This window comes from Eretmochelys imbricata, chromosome 21 (genome assembly GCF_965152235.1).
Source record: "Eretmochelys imbricata isolate rEreImb1 chromosome 21, rEreImb1.hap1, whole genome shotgun sequence".
NCBI classification, from domain to species: Eukaryota; Metazoa; Chordata; order Testudines; family Cheloniidae; genus Eretmochelys; species Eretmochelys imbricata.
This window is the reverse complement of record NC_135592.1, coordinates 14,909,388-14,927,583: the sequence shown is the minus strand read 5'-3', so window position 1 is coordinate 14,927,583 and position 18,196 is coordinate 14,909,388. Positions and strand designations below refer to the sequence as shown.

The following is an 18,196-nucleotide window of genomic DNA, read 5'->3' as shown; positions in this document are numbered from 1 at the left end:
GAGATGAACACCGCCAGAGGCGTGGCAATTTGGGGGTGTGGAAGGCACTCTGCAAAAGCCCTGGGGCACCCCATGGGAGTGGAAGTCTCTGGGAGGAACCTGCACAGTCCCTTGCCTACGGGAATTCGCAAGGGAGATGGTGAGAGATCACTTGAGTGCCCAAGCACTATATTGGTGAATCCCTTCCTTTCTGGCTCTCCTACTACGTGGCATTCATTTCCCTAGTACCTTGCTGCAAATTCCCGAGGTTTGAACGTATGAAGCAGGGGCCAGGTGAGCTCAGCAATGCTCACTCCCTCCCCCCACCCCCCCAGGTGACCGGCCACACACTGTGAACAGTAAATCGTCAAAGTGAGCAATTAGCAAGGACCCTGGCACTCAAATTATTTCACATCAACTCTCCAGGCCGTTCCAAAGAGCGAAGTCACTCCTGTGAATCAACGTTTACTCACAAAGGAATCAAGGGTGCTATTTATTTGCAATGTAATGTAACCAGCTCCAGTCCGCACTTGATGTAACTAGTTGGAGGGTTCAAATGCACACCATGCTCCAGCTCCTAGTGTATATCCAGGTCCTTAGCACAGTTTGCTGGTCGATTCGGGGCTAGAATGCCACAGGTTTAGAAAGCAAAAGCCCTTTTCCATCAGTGAAATTGGCCTCACGCTCATAGCAAATGGCACCAACAAAAACCCGCTTGGAGCCCTCTCATTGTTCAAACCTGCCCACAACCCAACCTGTGCTAGCAACGCATTGCTGTTTGTTGGGGCGCTTCTAAGCAGCTCTAATTAATTACCCCAATTACAAGATGCCGTGAGGTAATTAGCGTGATTCAGGGCGGGTTTGCCACGGCCGTTCAAGGGTGCCGCAGTTCCTCCCATGCTGCCATGGTGGCATGATGTAAGCAGAAAGGAGCCAGGGCTAGCTGGAGCCCTCTTCTGGTAGCTCTACTGTTGGCTCAGACGCTGGAGACTTCAGAGCGCCCTGGGGCAAGTCAGAGCCCAGCAGATGGCTGGGATTATTACGGGCCTGTCGTCTCAGGGAGCTGCGACGCATACACAGCCAGCGTGTGATGGAGGAATTGGTACTGTTCACTGGTCTGAATCATTCCACCTCTGGAAGAAGAAAAGATGGTCAGTTGTAAGGTTTAATTAAACTGCAGCCGCCTGATCGAATAATTCCTTGGAGAATTCTCAGCTGCGTGGGCATTCCAGCCCTGCCTGCTGTTCCCAAATAACGACAGTGAAACACGACCTTGCTGACCTGGAATTCTCTAAGCAGCATTGGGGATTTGGAAGCCTTAGCAGGTGGTTCTCGGCCTGGATTAAAGGACAGATTCTGCTGATTTTCCATTGGTACAAATGTGGAGTAACTCCATTGAAGTCAGGATCCCCCTGCTGTAACCGGGCTCAGTATCTGGCCCTAGATTCTTACTGGTACAAGTAAATACTGCTTTTCAGCATCTAAGTGCAGACAGCAGTGTTCAGACATGGGATCTGAATGCTCTGTTTGGCGGCCACATGAAAAATAAACTCACAGCCTTAAACCCTTGATACCTAGAACTGGACCATAATGATCGGACCTTCCAGGCGGGGTGGTGGAGTGCAGCAAGTCAGAATTCAAGTGAAATTCTTTCAGGTTGCGGGGAGCTAGAGCAGACTGCGTCTCGGCTATCCCTGGATGCAATGTGTCCTGGGAAAGCCAGCAGGGGACGTGGGGCCCTCCCAATGGACAAGCCCTGAGAGGATGGTGAAAGGGTTGCACTAGACCCTCCTGAAAGGGGATCTTCTTCGGTTTTGTGTAAATAAGTGAGCATCTCTTTGTGGAGCTCTAAAGCAGTCACTCGACTACAACCTCACACCTTGAAGTCCCTAAGGTCCATTGTCCCTGACTGTGGTAGCCCAAATAGCTTCTTGTCTGGCCTAGTGGCAAGGGCTGCCCTGAGCTCTGTCTCACAGAGGCCATCCCATGTATAGAACGCCCAGGTGGGTGGGGTGAAATGCCAAGGATCTGCTGACACGTCCAGGGCTGTGCTTTGGAGACAATTCCCGGTGCTTTGAGGATGATTATATGGCTAGAGGCAGGTCAGATCCATTAGTGGAACATCCTGCTTAATGGAGTTTTTGCTCTGTGCTCACAGTTAGAGTCAGGTTTTCTATATGCCCCGGCGGGTTGTTCTGCAAACCTGGCCACGTATTTTGATGCCCCAAAGTGTGCTGGGTTCTTTTAAAAGCCTGGCCAGTAATGTGGTTCCAATGACATTGGGTCTAGCTATCTCAGTAGGAAAGTCAATGGAAAGTGGTTTTCATTTGAGGAGACCAGGCTTGCCACTGGCAGGACCTGGCGAGACACCGACCGGAATGAATTGCTCTGTTTTCAAACCCGTCGCTTCCTTCCTGGCCAGTAGGGCAGCTGATCCAAAGGCAGCTTTGCTGTGCAGGAGGGAGAGCATCATTTCCTTGGAGTTCTCTTCCTGTTCTCCTGCAGTGTTTGTATAAAACCATCCCATCCCACTTCCCTGCTCCGAATCCTTCTCTGCTTCTCTCACAGACCCCCTTAATGCGAGGGCAATCCCCCCACCTGCACTTGCTTCTCTACATCTAGAGCTAGCTCCCAAGTGCTTTGGGACCACCAAACACTTCGTCCCAGCTGTGCCCCACTGCTCATGCCTAGGTGGCCCGGGCCCCTTGCTGTCACTCTGTACGTACCTGTCTATCCGGAGCTGGCACACTATCCCCAGGATATCCACCTCTCCTTTGGCCTTCAGCTGTTGGCATCCAATCCTGGTAGCAATAAAGCAGCCCGTCCGACCAATCCCTGCACTGAATGGGACACAGAAGGCAGATCAAACTGAAGCTGGGTGGGTGATATGGGACACTGGAAAACTCAATGGACGGCGCACAAACCCTTTTGTCTCCAGCTCCCTCCTGACCCGGGTCGGTCATGTCTGTGGATTGATCAGCTGCCTGAGGCTAGTTCCTTATGGTCCTTGCTTTTGTCCACATCACAGCTGGTCCCTTGTCTCCAGGATCAGCTACCTGTCTCGCTTAGGTCTAGGGCCCCCCATCACTGCAGTATTTGAGCCCCTCACAATCTCAGACTCCTGGGAGGCAGGGCAGTGCTTTTACCCTCAAGGTACTGGTGGGGAACCGAGACACAGGGAGGCTCTGGCCCAGATTTCCATTGATGTCAACGGAAGTTAGGCGCTGAGCTAAAGTGACTGACCCAAGGTCACACTGGGAGTCTGTAGCAGAGCCAGGACTCAAACCTGGGTCTCCCAATTCCCAGGCCATCCTCCCACCCAGAGAGGCCAGCTGATGAATTGGCCATGGAGCTTGAAGGGCCAAAGGCTGACTAGGCTGTGGCGACTTCCCTGAAGGCTCCGGAAGAAGGGGGTGGAAGCCTGTCCAGCCTAGGCTGTCTCTCTTCTGGGGATGACGAGAACCTCATTCTCCAGGGCTGGCAGCATGACACCTTCCACCGGCCCAGGATTCGCTCGGCAGTAATGTGGTGAGTTAGTGACTGGGCGTGGAAGCTCTGCGGGGAGGTCACCCGCCTAGGGAGGGATCCATGGGGAAACCAGCAGGATAGCTCATGGCCCTCAGCCCATTGCATGTGTCTCGGTTCCCAGAGTCCTGCCGTGAAGCCAACCCGCTGCACCCAGAACCGAAGGGAGCAGAAGAGACTCCCAACCAATGTTCACACCCGCGGGTGCAGCAAGGAGAGCAATGGGAAAGAGGGCAGGTTCCTGCCACATGCTCCTCTCCTACAAGTGGCTCGGCCGGGTGGCCAAAGCTCCCCTCGCCACCTCTGCCAGCCCACCCCACTGTTCATTCAGGCAGAAGCAGACTCCACACCCCTCCTCCCAAGCTGGGGTTCAGGGAAGGCTCTCACCTGCAGTGAACGACCACGGGCCCCATGCTGGCTGCAGCCTGCAGGATCTGCTCCACCTCTGACACTAGGTGCAGCAGGGGCTTGGCCGACTCGGGGGCCTGCTGATCAGGCCAGGAGGGGAAGAAGACGTGCTTCACTGGGCGACATTCACCTTCGAGCTTCCCAGCCACCGGAGTTAAAGAGAAACAAGAACATAGGAACATGGCCTGGCCAGGCTGGGTTAGACCCCAGGCCCATCCGGGCCAGTGTCTGGGCTCCAACAGTAGCCAGCAACTGCTGCTTCAGAGGAAGGGGCAAGAACCCCAGAGCAGGCAGATGTGGGATAAGGTCTCCTCCTGATCTCTAATAGCTAGAGCCTGGATGAAGCCCCGGGCACCAGGGTTTCTCTCGGTTCCAATACTCTTTGTCTGCATTAACTCACACACTGGATAGTCTTGCTAGCCATGTAAATGTCCAATCCCTCTTTGACTCTAAGTTCTTGATCTGAATGGCATGCGGATGGATACAGTGTGAGCACTGCCCTTCCAGACCCGGGGGACTCCTGTTCCCAAAGACAGGGACCCAGACACTGGAGCTAAGGACAGCACTAAGGACAGCAAGGTCTGACTGTGGCAGAGCCAGTGGGGTCAGGGCTAATGGGGACATCACCAACAATGCACACAGGCAGGTCTTTCCTGAGGCTTCACCCGGCGGGATCCTCAGCCCCTGCCCCCCTCCCTCTGCCCTGACAGGCTGTGCACTTGCCAAAGGAAATTCAACCCCAAAGTGCTATGGCCCAAACTCTCCTCTCCATTACACCAGGGTAAATCTGGACTCACTCCACTGATTTCAGATTTACACCAATTCCATTCGATTCACTGGCGAAACCCCGGATTGCACCAGCGTCACTGAGAGCAGGGAGTGGGTAGGGGCTGGGGATCCGGAGCTCTCCCCTTAACTCTGGCCACTTGTGGGGAGAGGGCTGGTGCTGGGCTGGGAATTAAGGCCAAAGAGGAGCTCTGCCGGTGAACTCCTTCTCCAGACAGGGAGAGGAGAGACCCCCTCAAAACCGCTCCCCCTCCCTTCTGGGACAGATTCTTTTACCCACTTATACATTACATATGTCACTGCTGCTCAATCCCCAGATCCCCACCGCCACACTCCCCATTCCCCCCTCTGTCTTGGGCTCGGGGGGCTCCGACTAACCTGGAGGGTGAGATCCCGGACTGTGTACTCTGCACACTCGCTCACCCCCTGAAGACGGATGGTGAAAGGGCCGTAGATGGCTTCCTTTTCAGGCCAGTAATGGACGCATTTCTGGAAGTGGAAGGCAGGGATTCACGGTGAGGGAGAGGCCAAGGGCACCCGCTAAGGGGCTGATCGCGGCTGGCACCATGGCTCACAGGGGCAGCAGGGGGCAGTGCTGAGCATGAGGACACATGATGAACAGGGTCATATCGCCGTCCCTGCCCCCATCTTCCAGCCTCCTGCATGTCCCTTCCTGCCCTAATCGGTACCAGGCCCAGCAGCAGCCTCTGTGCAGGGCCCCCCCCTGCCTGGCAGTGCTCCCCCCAGGCGGCCACGACTGTGCCATCCCACCTCCTGCCCAACGAGGCAATGGCTGGGAGAGAAGCCGCACGGCAGGGAGGCAGAGGACACCTGGAAATCAGCAGCAGCGGCTGGAGTGGGGCAGGGGCAGAAGTTGGCGAGACGGCTGGATGGCGTCTAGGCTGGTTCGGCCAGAACAGGGCCAAGGCCCTGGACCCGGGGCCGGCTAGGGCGAACAGGCCACTGTCCCCTAGTCGGCATTCATGGTGCCAGCTGCCTCGGACCGTGGCTGTGCCGGCTGGCTAAGAGTCTTCCCAGAGCCAGGCCCGGGGAATGCTAGCGGCTCAGCTTGCTGCCAGCCCTGCTCCCTCTCCCGCCAGCTGCCCTAAACTCCTTATCCCACTAGCTCACCAGCAAGCCGACTTCCCAGAGAGCCCTTTGCGGAGAGCCTGCGTGACCGGGGATGCAGGGTAGGGTCGGTAAGTGCAGCTCAAAGTGTACGGTCACAGGGCTCAAGTCCCCTCTCACACACCCCAGTGTGAGTCAGGAGTAACCCCACTGGGCCCAAGTCCGTCCCCCACACTTACCCCGGTGTGAGCCAGGAGTAACCCCACTGGGCCCGATCCCCTCTCACTCACCCCAGTGTAAATCAGGAGTAACCCCACTGGGCCTGATTCCCCTCTCATTCACCCCAGTGTAAATCAGGAGTGACTCACTGGGGCCAAAGGTGTTATTCCAGTGTACAGCTGGTGTACGTGAGAGGACAGTCAGGCCCCATGTGTGAAAAGCTCCAATTTCACAGCCATTTTGATTCGTCCTCATTCTGTGTACGGTCTCCCGCGTCAGGCATTAGCTGTAGCCCCCACTGCCACCAGTTCTGGGCTGTGACTAAATGTCACCTGTCTCCCATACCGTACAGCCAGCAGGGGCGAAGCCAGCCCGGACCGTACCTCTTTGCCTTCCTTGAGCTTGGTGATCATGACGATAAGCGGCGCGCCCTCCTGCCACACCATCTGCCAGAAATCCACCACCGTGTTCAGCATGGGCCCCTGCGTGGCGATGTACTCTCGTGCATGGCCTGCATAGCCCTAGGAGGGACAGAAAGGGGAGAGAGGGCTAGGTATGAGCTGCATTGCAGGGACAACAGCCAGGAATCTGTGTGTCTCTCGGCCAATAAACAGAACAGCGCCCTGGTTGTGGTGGGGGTTGTGGTGGATATGGAAGATTGGTAGTTTTGCTAATCATGATAACTTAAGCTCTGTAGAAACATCGTCCTAACCAGCCTCTGCACTGGAGCAGAGAGCTGGCAAAATCGTAAGTCCATCGAATACAACCCGAACAGCTTGCAATGCAGGTGTCTGCGTGGAGTCTGCAAAGTCCAATGAACGGAGAGAATTAGCAACGAGGAGGCCCTCGAATGGGCACAGCTACCTACAACAGTGTAAGTAGTAAGGCAAAGAGAGGGACATATTTGGGATGTCTTTTAAGAATTCCCAATATTAGGCTTGGGCACCCAGAGCAAGAGATGGAGGGGCCCACCTAAGGCACACTCTGTAGCATGACAATGACTGAAGCTGCATTATTACATATAGAAGACCTGGATAAAGGAGCCCAGGCTAGGGATGACTGGCGCTGTTTGACCTCTGCCTTATGCACCTGATAGAGTGGGAAGAATGATCATGATGATGATAGAAGCAAATGGCTTGTGCCTGTCTCCTCCCTCTATTTTAGGATGAACTCCTGAAGAGCTGATTGTGTTTTGGGGCTCTCCCTGCAGGACCCCCCATCCCTTCCCTTAGCCTTGTTTTGTTTTAGAGACATTTCCAGACTTTTATAATCCTGCACTGAGACTTCCCTGATCTGGCTGTCAGGGTGAGTCGGTCTAATAGCTCTGCACCTCTACACTAGAACCTGGCCCCCATCACAGGGCATTTAATAGTTCATAAGTTAGCAATATTAATAGTGCAGTGGGGCTTCACACAGGAGTGAGCTCAGCAGCCCAACACACTGGGCTGGCAGAGGTCACATGGGACAGAGGCCTGAGGGGCACTTGGAAGATGCCCCACCAATAATAACCCCTCATTCTTCTCAGCTTCAGATCCGATAGGAAATGAGAGTCATGATCCTGACGTCTCAGGTGGGAAAAGTGAAGCATTGAGATTTGCCCAAGGTCACCCAGCAAGCCAAGGAAAAAAACCCAGATCTCCTGAGACCAAGGTCAGTGCTCTACCCACTGGGAAGCACTGCCCCCTGAGCTAGACTGAACACCGGCTGAGGCAAGGGAGGAAGCTGCCTTTTCCTCACATCCCAGTGAGAAGAATTGCTCCGTCAGGCGCTGGCTGGGGAAAGTCTTTCGTCCACTCAGCAAACTGTGAGCTATGTCATTGGACCCTGAGTTTTGGGAGCAGGGAGATGTTGGTAGTGAGCAGGGTAAGGGGCTCTCTTTGCTGTAGGCTAAGGGGCTGCAGAGGACACTTGGCATGGTGCAGCCGGCCCAGGAGAGATGTTGGCTCCAGCCCTGACACTACCGCAGGTTCCCGGTGTGACCCAGGCCTGCAGCGGGTTTGAGGATCTCCATTTCGGGGACCTCAGGTTCACTTTTCAGAGACACTGAGCACCCACAGCTCCTGGATGCCACTGTGTGCACTCAGCACCTCTGCCTGATGGGGATGCAGGCTGCAAAAGAGACTCTGCCCCAGATTTACTACCCCTAGGACCTATGTCCATCCACTGCCTCTCGCCCTCACAGCTGCCGGCTAGGGTGAGGGGTTCTCTGCTAGGATTTGCCCTTTCTGACCCGCTGACAGTGCTGAGTTGCAGGGCGCTGTGCTGTCAGAGAAGTGTAGAGAATTCATCCTTTAGGGGACAGAGGTTGGCAGCTCACAGGAGACAACCAGCGAAGGTCCTGGGGGTCTGGCCAAGGTGAGTTCTTATCCCCACCAACTACTTGCTGCAGAAAGAGTTTTCACCATGAAATCTCATCTGGAAATAGGCTCATTTCCATGTGGGGGTTGATGTGTCATCAAATGTGTTGGAGAGATCTTTAAAAAAGATCGTGCCCTGCCAGATATTCAAATATGAGACAACTTAGCCAGTTCCCTGCTAGGTTACAGCTATTTTTATATAGTGGCATAAGCTGAAATGACGTACAGTGGGTTTTGTGAAACACCGAAATCAAATATGGAAACGTGTGTGTGTGTCCATTTGTGTGTGCAGAATTGATATGGAAATATGTTAAGTGTGCAAGGAGAGGGTATGCACAAGGGCAGCGTGTGTGTGTGCGTGTGCACACGTGTGCACCCACATATGGGCAGGGCAGGGATCTCACACTCGGATGGCATGACTGCTATGTACCTGTGACGTGACGCATTTTCACACGGCAATGCAGCGTTACGCTGGGTCAAGCTCTGACATAAACGCAGCCAACTCTCTGTCTCGTAGACAGTTGGACTGCCCCATCAAACGCCTTTTGAGGCCTTACCATCTGCGGCCTGTGTTCAGACAGCTGCATCAATGAGGCTTGCAACCTTACAAGAGACTCAGGCTTGGTGCCTGTGGCCTAACCACAAGGCTGGGAGTCAGGAGTCCTCTAAGTTAAGCTCGACTCTGGCACTGATGTGCTCTATGACCCTTGGGCAAGTCACCTAACTGCTCTGTGCCTCAATTTACCCATCTGGCCCACACGGGTGATGATGCTGAATTAGTATTTGTGAAGCTCTGGGAAGAGGAGACCTGCTAAGTGTTATTATTCCAATCCCTCTCTCACTCAGTAGCAAATCCATTCAGATTCACCCAAGGGATGAGTTCCTGAAGGGCTCTGTGTGGGGTTGGGGCTGCTGTGAACTGAGCACTCACCTCGTTGAGGTGCTAATTAAACCTTTACCCTCCTCTCTTGTCGCCCCCCAAGTTAACTGATCCTGGTGTGTTTCAGTGGGGATCACAAACTGACCCTTATTCTCCCACCCCACCCCACCCCATAAATCTCTGTTTGTTGCTTTCAAATGTTGGCTCCTATGGGAAACGTTTCACAACCCTGTCAACGCTGATGTGTGGAGCATGTAATACCTCCTCTGACCACCAGAGGGCACAGCCACCAAATCAGTATGAAATCGCACTGCACAGAGGGTGTTTCTGCATTAGTGTTTCCTCCTGTAAAGTTCTGACGTGTTTTCCCCCGTTTATGTTCCCCGGGTTACAGTAATGTGCTGTGTGTCTGTCGGGTAGGAAACTCCATCTGCTGAACCTCCCTTTGGGAGCAGAGTTCTAGAGAGAGACACTGCTCCCAACCAGCAAACACGCCTCCCTACTTCCCGGATCCTATGGCTGACACCAATTAGCATTGGTTTAGCTGGTAGTTCTGGGGACCTAATCCCAGATGGGTGGAGATCCATCAACTCATGTCACTCAGGCCAATGAGCACATCAGTCACTGCCCAGCTGGGCTGGATCAAACAGGTGGAATAAAAGAATTCCTACTTGACACCCACTTCTCTGAGTCCTCCCCCCACACCCAATGGAGATTCCCCACCTCATTCCTGGAGTAGGCCAGACCATGCCAGAGTCCACCCCAAGGGGTCACCACCTCAAAAGAGCTGGGATTCCCCCATTAATCATAATACACAGCTCTTCTCTTGCACTTATCATCAGCAAATCTCAAAGCACTTTACAAAGGAGGTCAGTACTATGATCTCCATTTTACAAATGGGGAAACTGAGGCACAGAGCCAGAGGAAGGTTAGCTTCACAAAGGTGCATTGCAATGCCTTAACTCCTAGGTGCCTGCCGCCCAGGGGAAGTCTCAGCCCCAAGCCAGGCGTCCAGGCCAGCCCTTTTCTGCCCAACTGCAAAGGGAGAGCCTCCCTCCACCCCACTGTAGGTAAAAGCCTGGTAGATGGGGCCGTCACCTGGGATGTGGGAGAGTTGGGGTGGGATGGAGCCCTGCTGGCAAGCTAGGCAGGGGAATGCTTCACTTGAGAGTCCTGTCACAGTGCTCTGAGCTGCTCGCAGCATCAGGACAGAGCCATGCCTATGTCACCTGGGCGAAGCATGGGCCTGCAAGGTTAGGCAGCAGCATCACCTGAATGTTGGACTTAGGTGCCTAAATCCCTTTGTGAACCTAACCCAAAGCGACCATCCCCAGCAGCACCGCCTGGAATAGAATCCAGGGTCTCCTGAGTGCCAGTCCCGTGCTCTATCCATTACGTCACGCTACCTCTTTGGGGCACAGGCTGCTGTGAGCCAGAGTGGGGAAGCGGTGTCAGGCTAAGCCCGTGTGCCTTTGTAGACTCAGGGCAGCCGACTGCTCCGTGTCACAGTGTCCCCATGGGACGGGGGCGGCGCCCCGTTCACTCCTCCCGGGATCCAACATCACCAGCCCCTGTCATCTAAAAATCACGAGTCAGGTGCCCAACCCCATGAGACTGGCTTGCAGAGGAAAACAGCAAGCACATGGCAGGATCTTTGGCTCCCCTCCTGGGTTAGCAGCCTCTAGGGTCACCTTTTCTAGCTCTGCTCTGCAACCACGGAGGCTAGGAAGTGTTTTTAAGTGAACACTGAGATTGCCACACAATCCCAGGCTCCCAGGAGCTAGGGCTTTCTGATGCCTCGAACGTCGTGAGAGTTGGCAGCCCTGCAGGCAGACTCTGGCTGGCTGCCTGTACCCGCCTGGAGGCCATGCAGCTGCCTCAGGGTCCGATGCGAGGGGCGTGCATGATCCCGCGGGCCATGTGGCACTGGCCTGGGGGCTGGTCTCTTCACCCGGGTGATCTGCAGCAAAGGGCCCTGTGCATCGGCTTGCAGTAGGGACTGGGGGTGAGCCAGCCGGGGCAGGACGCTGGAAGGAACAGGAGTGAAATGGCTGCAGCTCTAGCCCCAGGTCTGCTGCTGTGTGACAGTGGATGCAAAGCACCCATCAGAGGTTTCATGCCGGCAGCCAACACCCCCTGGCACGCAGCTCCAAACTGACTCAGGGGACACCACGTCCTGCCCACCCAAATGCTCCACCAGGTCTCCTAGCCCAGCCCTGCAGATCAGATCAGCTGGGTTCCCAGGGCTGGAGTTGTGGGCTCATGGAGCGCTCCGGCTCCTGTGGCTCTGTGGGTCTCAGGATGGGCAGATCACTCACCTGGATGTAGTTGGCATTGATGTAGTCCTGCTCCTCCTGGCTGCCAGCTCTCCTGAGGCAGACGCGGCTGTGGGGATCTAGGAGACAGAGCCGGGATTAGCCCCAGAGCGGTGGAGCCCGCAGGGCAGTACTGACCTCGGCCTGGCCTCCCATCCCTTGCAAACATGCTCAGTCCCAAGCCCCCACGCCAAGGGGCAAAATCCATCGAGGAACCCGCAGGTATGCTCAGAGCTCAGTGACCATGGGCTGAACATCGCTCGTCAGGTGTCTAGGAGAAACGGGGGGCAGCTGGGCTGAAACCCAGGGGATGCTCTTTAGGGTGCACCCCTCACTGTCTTAGGATGCGCACTCCCAAGCAGAACCTTCTCCGGACGTCCCTGGGCTCTAGCTTACCCACACACACACAGCGGGAGGGTGCAGCACGTACTGGGGAGGATGGTTTTGTATCTGTCCTTGGCGGCCCGTCCAGGGATGTCCAGCTCCTCTGGGTTGACAAAGTTGGGGGGGATTTTCTGCGAAGGGGAAGGAGATGGCGGCTGAAATCCCTTCGCTTCCGCTCTGGCTGGGCCAGGCTTGGAGAGACACCTGCTGCCCCCAGGAAACTGCCCGCAGGACTGGGTTCTGGTGGGACCCGTTTTCTGGCCCCTCCTGAGAAGGGCTTATTGGCAGAGTTCGTTCCTGACCAGGCTACGGAAGGCCCCTTCCTAGCCAATGCCCGGGGCACCTGAGCATAAGCCTTGGGCACCATGCCTGCTCCCACTGCCCCAGGGATGGAGACCCCCGGCACAACCTGCATGGCATGGGCAGGTAATGAGAGCAGAGACAAACACCCCAGGGGGCAGAGTACGCTTCCCACACATACTAATGATCCAGATTCACAGCTGAGGAGAGCACTGTGCCTACTTCCCCCATATTGCCCTGCCTCCCTGGGGAAGGAGAACAGCTCTGCCAGCAGGGCCCACTCTGCTGAGGCTGCCAGGAAGCTGGTGATGGCCATGCCCCGGAGAATCCCACGCTCAGTCCCCTAGGTCATTCTGCAGAGGCGGGGATGCCCAGTCACTCCCGGCCCCGGGCAGGGTAGAACTAGTGCCCTCCCCTGTGTGGGTACTGAACACCAGGCTGACAGAGTGCCCTCGGGAGGACTGGTGGGAGGGAGCGGCCTGTCCATGGGCAGGGAGGCACCCTGACGAGACTGGGAGGGTCGGGCGAAGGATGGCGCCAGCGTCTCACCGAGAACTCCTCCTGGAGCTGTGCCAGGTTCCTGGCTCGCTGCTGCAGCTCCACGCTGGTCAGGACGTGGCTGGACGTCCTGAGGAACCGCAGCGTGATGTCCCGGGGGGTGCAGACGGAGCGGATCGGCTCCACACTCGCCAGCGAGCTCATGTCCAGCACCAGAGACACATTGGAGCCTCTCCTGCAAGGCAAAGCGGCTTGTCAAGATGAAGCTGTGGCCCCCCGCAGGCTGAGTCAATAGGCATGGGGGTGCCAGTCTGCGGTGGGCAGAGCTCTGCAGAGGACACTGTGCCAGGCGGAGCTATGGGGCTCTAATGGGAGGATGCCATGGGGGCAGAGCAGGGGTCCCCAAGGATATGTGAGGGGAGGTGCTGCCCAGGCTCTGGGGCGGGGGGCGGGAGGAGCGCCTTACTGCCATCTGGGACCCACGTGTGACTCTCCAAGGCCCTGGATTAGAGTCAGGCAATTCACCTGCAACCCAGCCTGGAGCAGGCCCCAGCCCTACTGGCCCCCAGCAGCTCCTGCTCCGGGCCCCGCAGCCCCCTACCAGCTGACTGGGCACCCGCACATAAGAGCCAGGCTGCTGTTGCTTTGGGTATAAAACGGGCACAAACCACGGCCACAAGTGGCCGTGGTGGGTGCAGACGGCAGCACACCACCCTTCCTGCAGGACGGCACCAGTGCCCTGCAGCCCTGCGGCTTGGGCGTTGGATCCCCAGGGATGCCACTTCTCTCCCCATGCTGAGCCCAGCTGGGACGCATTTGCTGGGGGTCCCTAGGCCTGACTGGGGGCTAAATCCAGGGCCTTTCTCCCTCTGGGGCCGGCTGGCGGCTCAGAGCAGCAAGAGGCTCTCTCCCTCCCCGAGGCTGCCTGCTGACGACCTGTGCGCTGTGCAGTGCTCAGAGCCCCCTGCCCCGGACGTGGCCCGGGAGGCCCATCGGGGCCTGGCTGCTGCTCACCTCTCCTGCAGCCGTACATGTCTCCTAGCAGAGGGGCCGGGCGTGCCGACCTTGTCCATCGCTCCCCGGGCTGCCCGGCCTGGCAGACTGGCGCTATGAACTCCAGAGCATGCCGCGCAGTCCTGGACCATGCTGTGCCAGCAGCAGAGCCCTCACCCTGAGGCGCGGAGGGTGCAAATGGATCCCGGCGGGCCAAGGCTCAGAGCGGATCAATGAGCCATGGGGGGAAAGGCGTCTGGAAAACACAAAGCACGGCACCCGCTCAGCTGCCAGCAGGGGCGCAGCAAGGCCCCCTGCTCCTCTCTGGGGCCGGCCAGTGCAGCCTGGATAGCCAGCGGGCAAGTGGCCCAGCGTCAGCCCAGTCCAGAGAGCAGAGCATCTCAGCCCACAGCGCTCCTGGCAATCAGGCCCAGGGGATGGAGCTGGACTCCCAGGAACAGGTCCCAAAATCAGCTGAAAACTCTGGCCTAAGTCCTTTGGCTGGTTCCTGCTAGAGCAGATCTGTAGCCCCCAGAGCATGGGGGGCACATGGTGCCGGCACAGCCCAGCTGCAGCCTCTGACCTGGCGGGCACGGTGCCGGCATGGCCCCGCTGCAGCCTCCGCCCCCGGGGTCACAGTTTCCGCAAGGTGCTGCAGCAGCCTTTCCGCCCCCATGCTCCCGATGCCGCTCGCAGTTGCCCCTCCAGGCGGAGCCATGCGTCGCTCCTGCCCCCGCCTACCGTCCCCAAACCCTGCCCCCGAGCTAGCCAGAGAGTGACACTCCTCACTGCCCTACGCCGTCACCCCCCAGTGCCCCACGGCCATATCCCCTCACAGACCCCTGCCCCTTCCTACGGCCAGGCCTTCCCTCCTCCCGCTGCAGTGGCTTACGGCTCGGGCTAGTCCCACACTCCCCCGTTCAGCTTCTGGCAATGATTTGTCTGCCCCTTTGTATTACTAGCCTAGTGACCTCCCCACCCCACGCCCCCACCGGGCCAGCTCCTCCGATGGGGTAAGTTGCAGTCGCTCCAGCCAGGCCAACAGAGCTGAACGAGCGACCCCAGCCAGGGATCGGGGCTCTCTGTGAAGCTGCAGGCGGGACTATGCTAGCGGGAGCCGGGGCAGTGCCACTTCCCTGCCTCCTGCCATCAGGAGGGCAGGGAAGGAGAAGGATAGAGGGGTAGGAACGGACTGAGGTGGGGAGAAGAGGGGTAAAGGCAATGGGGAGGAATAAGGCTGTAAGCAAGCAGCGGGAGCAACCGTTCCCTGGCACTCTGCTTCCTGAGCAATGGGCAGGGCTGGTGCGGCTTCTCTGCCTTGGGCAGCACAGCCCTGTGGGCCAGGCTCTCCAGCGCCACGGGGATCCGTCCTCCGGGCTGACACGGGAGCTCTGAGGAGAGAGGGCACCGGCTCAGAGAGATCCCCCGCCCCCTCCCCGCCACCGCCCCCTCACCAACCGTTGGAGGAAGCTGGCTTAACCATGCAGTTGAGCAAGACGGCGGGCCGCCGAGGCTGATTGGCTGGGGCAGCGGGGTGCAACTGGCATGGCCGCCGGCTGCGGAGGGTCCAGCCTTGGAGGGCCCGGGCTCACCCCTGCTGCCCAGCTTCTGGGAGGGTTGAGACTTGTGGGGGCTGGCACCAGAGGCCAAACACAGGGAAAGCGGGCAGGGAGCGGGGACGTGCCAGCAGGCTGGAAAGGGCCAAGGAGATGGATCCTCCCCTGCTTCCTTGCCTTGGTGCCTGGGAAATTGCACTGGTTTAACTCAGGCCTTCTCTGCACCCAGGTTTTATGCTGGTATAGCCATGTCGGCTGTGTCAGGAGGGATTTGTTAGCTACACCGATCGCACCAGACACCATTATACTGGGATAAAGGCGCCTTATTCCCCTTCTTGTATGGGATAAGCAATCCCGGTGTAAACCCCTTTACACCAGGACAAACCCCTTTGTACCGGCACAGCTGACCCCACCCTTTCATTCGCCTGGGAGAGCGACAGCAGGATGTTTGTGTGTGTGGACAAAGTCACAGACTGGCTTTTAAACCGAGACACTTCAGCTAATGCAACCCCCTGCGTGGGCTCCAATTTCAGTTTAAAAGCAGCTTGTTTGGGTTTAGATTAAACCTGCGTGCAGCTGACCTAAGCTCGACCGAAATCAGCCTAGTGGAAACCCGACATTTGAGCATCTGCGCAGTCTTTGACACAGGTTTCACTATTGGCTCTAAAGCCACACCTATAATTAAGCAAAAACAACGAGGAGTCCTTGTGGCACCTCAGAGACTAACAAATTTATTTGGGCATAAGCTTTCGTGGGCTTTTTGCTGATACAGACTAACACGGCTACCACTCCGAAACCTATAATTAAGGTGTCAGTGGAGTAACTTCTATGGCCCCAAAAGAGACACTCCAGGCTTCCCCTAAGGGGAGCGAGAGGGGAAACTTGCATGAAACCAGAGTGACGTTCTCATGTGGACAAGCTTCCTTCTTTCCGCCATTTTGACGGAGCGAATGAAGCGGGCTCTGGCGCGTGCTCTCGGGCCCTGGCTAAGGGAAAGCTGCACCAGCTGAACTTAAATCAGGTTTTAGGCCGGTTTTGTTAGAGCGGTGCGCTAGGCTGTGTGGACGGGCTTATTCCACTTTAACTAGGCTTAGGTCAATGTAGGTTCTGCTGAGTGGGAAGCTGTTGAAGCCAAACTGCAAGCCGCTGCTTTTAGCCTGAAATCTGAGCATCCACACAGGGGTTACACTAACCTGGTTGGAGAGAGTCCTAAGCTAGCCTGGTGCAGCTCTCCTGTGCAGACAAGAACGTGTCGCTCTGCTACTTCCCCAGTCTGCTGGGTTCGGGACTAGCCAGCCCAAGGCTGGGGGCTGCCTATCAACCTCATGTGATCCGAAATACTGAGGAGCCAGCAATGGGGAATCAGGAGGGAGAGAGATGGAGTATGGAACAGAGGTTGGGGGGCTAAGATCAGAGGTGGGGGGTTTATATTTCTCCTTCTCCATCCAATTCCCATGGGTCCTGCAGCCCCTTCTGGCTCTCACGGGGCGGGGTCCAGAGGCCCCACTTGGCTGGGCCTGGATAAAGCCTCTTCATGGGCTCAGATCCTCCTTTGGAGCCAGTTTCAGAATAACTAGCAAGCTAGTCTAGATCTGACCCACCATCTCCAGGCCTCACTATGAGCCTCTCCCCCGGGCACCCCGCTCTTGGTATTAAAGACAAAGTCAAGGCCAGGTTGGCGGGACTAGACCTTGGCACCTCCCCATAGCAAGGGGGCCTAGAGGGCAGGACAGCCCAGAGGGATGGGGTTTGGAGCAGGCTGTGTCCCAAAGTGTGGGGATGAGGTTCTGCACATGGGCAGCTGGGGATCACGCACCAAGCCGAACCCAGATCCTAACAGTGCCCAGGCCTCATGGGGCGATGGCTAGTACCCATCTGTTGTGGAGGGGGCCAGGGTGGCTCACCAGGCTGTGGTGGAATGTAGCACCCAGCCCTGCCAGGTTTATACCCAGCCCCATGCCAGAGGGTCCGTGCCTGGCTGAACGGCCCCAGGGAGACAGGAGGAGTTCCCCTGCGTGACATACCCCAGGTGCACCTGTTTTGGCGAAGGGAGGGAGGGGCTGAGTTCTGGCATCCCAGCCATTCCTGCCTTCCCCACTCCTCCCGCCAAGGCCTGTGTGAGGAACCCCACTGGCAGGCCGGGGTGGGTGCCCCCAGAGGAGTCCAGCCTTGGAGTGTGATCACTGGGTAAAGGGCACTAGCCTCCTAATGGCAACGCAGCCCCTCAGCCATCTCCAGATACACTGAGCTAGGAGCACCCGGCTGGTGCCATGCACGGCGAACCCGGGCGCCATGTCAGGACAGGCCCCACCATAGCCTCCGCCTGGCGCTGCAGTCCAGGTCCTAATCCTGTGCCCATCCCCATGGTATCTGTGCTGCCCTGCTCCCCGGGAAGCCACCAAGGCACAGACCCGCCCCACACATCATCTCTGCACACAGCTGCAGCCCAGAGGTGCCCGGGACCTGCTGCCCACCCATCCCCAGCTCGGGGCCCTGGCTGCCCCATCTCCGCAGGCGAGTCCAGGATCACTCCGGGCGCTTACCTGGGGCCCCGAGCGGGCCGGCCCCGCGGCTCCTCAGCACTAGGGCTGCGAGTGGTGCACCAGTGGGTCGGGCGCCAGGGTTTGAAAGTGTTCAGGAAACTGCTTATCAAGGAGACTCTGTTGCCTCTGCAGCTTCCTCTCCCCGCTTCTCCCCCCACCCTGCCTGCCGCCCACGCACATACCGGCCACACGCTCCGCAGCTCCACTCCATCCGGCCTCTGCGAGGCAGGCACACCCCCACCCCTACCCGGCGAGCTCCCCACGGGGCTCAGGTGGGGCCAGGCCCTGCCCACCCCTCTGCCTGCCAGGGCAGGACATGCTGCCAGAGCGCGGGGGCAGCGGGGCTGGCCCATGGGGGGGCCGTCATCCTGCCCAGCATGGGGGT

General features: G+C 57.5%; 1 protein-coding gene across 1 annotated transcript; it reads right to left on the bottom strand.

Annotated features, from left to right (window-relative positions):
* Positions 1-437: 437 nt before the first annotated feature.
* On the bottom strand, positions 438-17,902 carry PTPN7 (protein tyrosine phosphatase non-receptor type 7). The gene is made up of 10 exons (XM_077839153.1): positions 17,812-17,902; positions 13,734-13,968; positions 12,771-12,954; positions 11,968-12,052; positions 11,541-11,617; positions 6,369-6,506; positions 5,077-5,187; positions 3,892-4,049; positions 2,706-2,819; positions 438-1,112 (listed from the first exon to the last, which is right to left on the bottom strand). Exons 2-10 carry the CDS (start codon positions 13,862-13,864, stop codon positions 1,019-1,021), a joined length of 1,092 nt encoding a protein of 363 aa, XP_077695279.1. The 5' UTR covers positions 13,865-13,968; positions 17,812-17,902; the 3' UTR covers positions 438-1,018.
* Between the last annotated feature and the right edge of the window lie 294 nt (positions 17,903-18,196).

Excerpts from the sequence above, each read along its gene's own strand:
- PTPN7 (XM_077839153.1), bottom strand. The coding sequence starts at position 13,864 with ATGGTCCAGGACTGCGCGGCATGCTCTGGAGTTCATAGCGCCAGTCTG. Across the intron at positions 12,955-13,733 it reads CATGTACGGCTGCAGGAGAG|GAGAGGCTCCAATGTGTCTC; the intron begins GTGAGCAGCAGC and ends TTTGCCTTGCAG. Across the intron at positions 1,113-2,705 it reads TGCCAGCTCCGGATAGACAG|AGGTGGAATGATTCAGACCA; the intron begins GTACGTACAGAG and ends TTCTTCTTCCAG.